This window comes from Sinocyclocheilus rhinocerous, unplaced genomic scaffold (genome assembly GCF_001515625.1).
Source record: "Sinocyclocheilus rhinocerous isolate Xijiao unplaced genomic scaffold, SAMN03320098_v1.1 scaffold1497, whole genome shotgun sequence".
NCBI lineage: Eukaryota > Metazoa > Chordata > Actinopteri > Cypriniformes > Cyprinidae > Sinocyclocheilus > Sinocyclocheilus rhinocerous.
The window spans coordinates 51,905-57,030 of NW_015645556.1; the positions used below are offsets into that span (position 1 = coordinate 51,905).

The 5,126-nt window shown below is 36.6% G+C and overlaps 1 protein-coding gene across 3 annotated transcripts in view; it reads right to left on the bottom strand.

The window, feature by feature from the left end:
* LOC107706592 (zinc finger MYM-type protein 4-like) overlaps positions 1–5,126 on the bottom strand; it is a 42,871-nt gene that overhangs the window by 29,465 nt on the left and 8,280 nt on the right. For 2 of the 3 annotated variants that reach the window (XM_016510345.1, XM_016510344.1), the window contains exon 1: positions 2,569–2,962. The exons of the other annotated variant lie outside the window; for it this stretch is intronic. In XM_016510345.1, the coding sequence (XP_016365831.1) occupies positions 2,569–2,862 (294 nt within the window). In that variant the 5' untranslated portion in view covers positions 2,863–2,962. Of the gene's footprint in view, positions 1–2,568; positions 2,963–5,126 lie in introns of those variants that run through there. 3 annotated transcript variants of the gene reach the window in all.

A 5,126-nucleotide genomic window follows, 5' to 3' on the forward strand; every position in this document is an offset into this window, starting at 1 on the left:
TATGTATCTGCCAGTATAAAGTATAAATAGCATCAAATTATTATTTACACTTATTGCAAAGAACTGCTACTTTTACATGGTAAATAGAATATATCACTATTTTCACTGTGTAAATAGCATCTTCTAGAGCTATTTGCACATAGCCTACTGTAAATAGGATCTATCGCTAAGAAAGTATGCTAATTCCACTTAGTGTAAATAGCTGCTGCCGTATTTTTCTTACCCTATTGGCAGATCATTTGTAAAATAAGAAAAATGCACTTAAATTATTATTATTATTTGATATATATTTTTTGCCCGTGGGATACCATGAAAATGAATAGCCTATTAGTTCAATACCCTACCGTTCTGCCAGTTTTCACCTGTGATATTATAACAGTGATAAGAATTAAACTTGTATTGACTCTGAAGTATGCAGACGTCTTTTTGTCGGGAGCTGTTGCCATGGTGAATCGTAATATTGGAGCTCCATTGATCATGGCTTTTCATAGTCGTGGTACACGTGCTAAACTCAAGAGTCAACCTACTCAGAGTTGATTGAACTAACTCAATTCAGCTGTTCTGAAACCGAAAACTCAAGAGTTTCCCATCTCGGAGTAAGTCAACTCAGAGTTCAAGTTTTAACTCAGAGTTGGTTGAACCTCCTTATTGAAACGGGCCCCAGGTGCAGCACGAGCAACCACAGCTTCAATTGCTCAGGATTGTGTACAGGAAATCTGTGAAAAGTCAAGTTTTTTTCTAGCTGAAGAAATCTTTTAGGTTTCAAAAGATTTAAACATCCAGGATACACACACGAACGGACCATTTTGAACAATAAACTGATACAAAGACATATAAATATGTGTCATTCAACACACAACAACTTTTGAACGATCCTCCTTCTCTACACTTGTAAACACTGGGTCGATCCTTCCGCCTACGTCATGCGTGACCTTTTCAACGTAACTAAGTAACGCGTGAAGTCGTGGACGCGCATCACAAAGCTAGTGCATTGCGAGCATTTGTGGTTAAAAGTATATACATTTTTATATAAAAAAAAAAAGACTGGTCGTCCACAAAAAATACGACTTTATTCAACAATTTCTTCTCTTTCGTGTCAGTCTTCGACGCACGGTTACGAGAATACCACAACGCAGCGTTCTGACGTAGAACATAGATGCGCTGCGCCTTGTTTACTGTTGTGACTTGGATGTAATTTAGTTTTATGCAAAGCATCATGGGGGATCTCCCCATGGCTTCCACCCATACCTCTGTGTTTTGCAAAAACAGGTTGGGCACAGCTGTTGATTTAAGAAATCGTCGTATTCTTTGACCCGGTTTGAAGTCGTCTGGTGAAAAATGATCACTGCACAACCTCATTTGCTGTAGCGGTAAATCAAAATCCCGCTGAACAGCCAGAGCTTCAGTCGCTCGGAATCGTTTACGGGGAAAGTATGAAAGGTAAGCCTTTCATACAAAGGGTGTATTTATGTAATTATGTATTCTCTTTATAATTTTTTTGGGATATATATATAAGCATCGATGCTCCACACTCCAGTTCAGTTGGTGGCAGTAATGCACTAATAAGCTAGTCTGCCAACCGCCAATAAACAGTAAAAGAAGAAGATGGCACTGTTTATGACACTCTCGAAGCTTTGAATCTTTTCCTGGAACAGTGCTTCACGAGGCTTCATTTGCCCATCACTAGAAGACATTCTTGAATAAAGTCATTTTTGTTTTCTTCGTGCACAAAAAGCATTCTTGTAACTTTGTAAAATTACGGTTGAACCACTGATGTCACATTGACTATTTTAACGATGTCCTTACTACCTTTCTGAGCCTTGAACGTGTCAGTTGTGTTGCTGTCTATGGAGGGTCAGAATCAGAAAGCTCTCGGATTTCATCAAAAATATCTTAATTTGTGTTCTAAAGATGAATGAAGGTCTTACAGGCTTGGAACGACATGAGGATGAGTAATTAATGACAGCATTTTCATTTTTGGATGAACTAACCCTTTACAATGATTTTAAATGAAACTAAATACAAAATAAAATAAGCCAAAACAACTAAAAAAATTATTTCTTCCTTATTCAATTCGCCCCACACATTTTATTTATATTTTTTTTAAATCTTTGAAGAACCGGTGTTTCTACTGCCTTGAAAAAACTATTTTAGTAAATGTGATTTCTAGACGTGGAAAATTAATAAATTCTTACAACCCCATTTTAGGAATATACATTTTTCCCCCAAATTATTTTTTAAAAATCATTGTTGTGTTCACCTGAAGAAAGAAACTCGTATACATCTTGGATGGCATGAGAATGTGCAAATGATGTACTTTAACTTTTCGGTGAACTATCTCTATCAAGTGCAAATAATTTAGCAATTCAATATATACTCTTGACTGCCTTGTTAGTTGAAGGAATAGTTCACCCAAAAATGTAAATGTTCTGTTATTTTCACTTTCTCAAGAGTCTGGAGCTCAAGCTTTCTGTCGCATGATGACGTGCGAGGTAACAAAATCACGCGTGAACTGACGCCATTGTTAGTTTCTAATCCAGCTGCTGATGATCTGTTAGTTTTACATACCTCAGCTTGTTGACACACAAACATAGGCACCGCTGATGATTTGAGTAAGACTTGATTCCCACTGATGGCTTTGAAATCATCAGGGGAAAAATGTTCACTGCAGACCCTCCATACTTTGAGTAACCTCATGGGTGTGTCAATATCCATCTGAAGAGCAAGCAACCATAAATGCAGTCGATCCGGCTCAAACGTTGGGAATCGGTGAAAAGTCAATTTTCCCGTATGAGTTGACGCGCGTAGTCTTACGCTTTTAAATAGGTTGCGGCATCCAGGATAAGCACACGTAAGCACCATTTTGAGGAACAATACAATTACAAATAAATGACTAAAAACAAGCCACCTTCTGCACAAGCGTCCTCCCTCTCTGTAAACAACAATGGCGTCAGTTCACGCGAGATTTTGCTACCGCGCATACGTCATCATGCGACAGAAAGCTTGAGCTCCAGACTCTTGTGAACGCAAAGTTTTGCAAATATATCGTGTTTTCTGCAAAGAGGGAAACGAGAAAATTCTAAATTCTTTATCCACAAATGTAAATGGTCATTGAATGTATACAGTAAAATTAGGATTTTTTCAAAGAAATGAAAAATAACGGTTTTGTAACTTTAAATTGATCATATGAATGAGTTATAATGCACCAAATGCATATTACTTGATTAGAAATATGATTTTTAAAATCTTAAAAAAAAAAAAATTGTTTTATATTATTATATGTTTCTCCTAGTATTTAAGTTTATGTAACTGATATGTTATTATTGCCTTTCTATGTTCATTGTTTAAAAGATTGCAATATATATATATATATATATATATACACACATATAGTATAATAACAGTGATTATGCATTGAGAAATCAAAAGAACTCAATTTTTTAAGATTCTGAAATGTTTTACTGTGAGATGATATGAGATGAGTGAGTGTGTGTATGTGCCTGTGCATTAACCTGCTGGTGCATCTTCCAGCGTGCGGCCCATAGATGGCTGACTTGCTCCGCAACCAGCTGCAGTGCATGCAACAACAATGAAGCTGTAGTTGGTATGAGGCTCCAGACCTGCAAAAACAGTCGACAGACATATTGCCTCTAAACACCACACGGAACAATCACCTCCTCAATTACATATCCATAGGTGCTAATGAATTTATTATGAAATAAAATATTATTATTATTATTTCCTTTTTCACCTCCCTCATGCTCGCTAAAAGCCGTAATAACGAGATTTGTGAGATAAAAGATTATTTTCATTTTTATATTTTTATTACCATTCGCCTCCCTCATGCTCGCTAAAAGTTATTAGAAGTCATTAGAACCAGTTAAAAAAAACGACTCCGAGGTTATTTCACGGTGGAACTGGCTTGTCCACAATTTTGAGCGCTGCACGACATAATAGATCATGACGTGATCGAGGGTCTTGATCTTATTTCCATCTAAAATACTTTTTTTTTTTTCTATCAGCCAATGATAATTATAAAAGAAAATGTCCCGAGCATAGATCAGTGGCCGAGAGCGCATCTGACTGACAGATAAACCACGAGCTCTATCAGTTATTGTTAATGTTCTGGTTATTTTGTTTCAGTGTACAGTTTGTTCATTTTGTGTAAAGCATACAGTCAAAGTAAACTTCATCATTCAGCTGAACTGTACACATTTATTTTAGACACTTCATGTCATGTTTAATTCATGTGATAAACGCATGTCCCTGCTGAGCTGTGGGCTATGACTAATTTCACGGGCAAAGCAGACAAAATTACAATTTATGTATCGTAATTTATTTATTTATTTTTTACAAATAAAGCTTCATATTATGAGAAGGATACTTTCTACGACCTTTATCCTGCAGTCATGGTGAGATTATAGATTCCTTCGATCAAAAAAAAAACAAGAATCGAAAACAACAGTGAGAAATTCCTGGTTTCGATTCCAGAACCAGGAATCGGAATCGGACTCGATTCCTAAAATTTCGGAATCGAACAGCCCTAGCTGCACTCGGACTATTATGCACGTGCTGTGCACATGCCTTCTGCGTCACGCGTTTTATTTGCGGGGTCTGTGCGTAGTATGTGCATAACGATGCTCAGAGCAGGCTGTACCGGTGGTAGCCTAAATATACGGCCCTCAGACAGAACAGGCAGGTTGTCGATGAGTGACCAAGCGCCTACTGTGTTAACAGTAAAATGTCAAACGAATTTTGTATTTTGACAAGACGAATGAAATTGCTAATATGCTATTTTTGTACAACCTACATTTTTTTCTCTCTGCGACACTTTTTCCTATTGTGTTGTAAATGATAAACGAATTGTATCCTGACAAGACGAATAAAAATAAGAAATACAAGTTTTGTACAACATTTTTATTTTCTCTGACACTGTTTTTTACGGAAGTTCTAAGCGGCCATGCATTATTATTTTTTTCTTTTTTGTTTTCTCGTTATAACGACTTAATTTTCTCGTGATCTCGACATAACGGGAGTTGTTTTCTCTTTATAACGACTTAATTTTCTCGTGATCTCGACATAACGGGAGTTGTTTTCTCGTTATAACGACTTAATTTTCTCGTGAT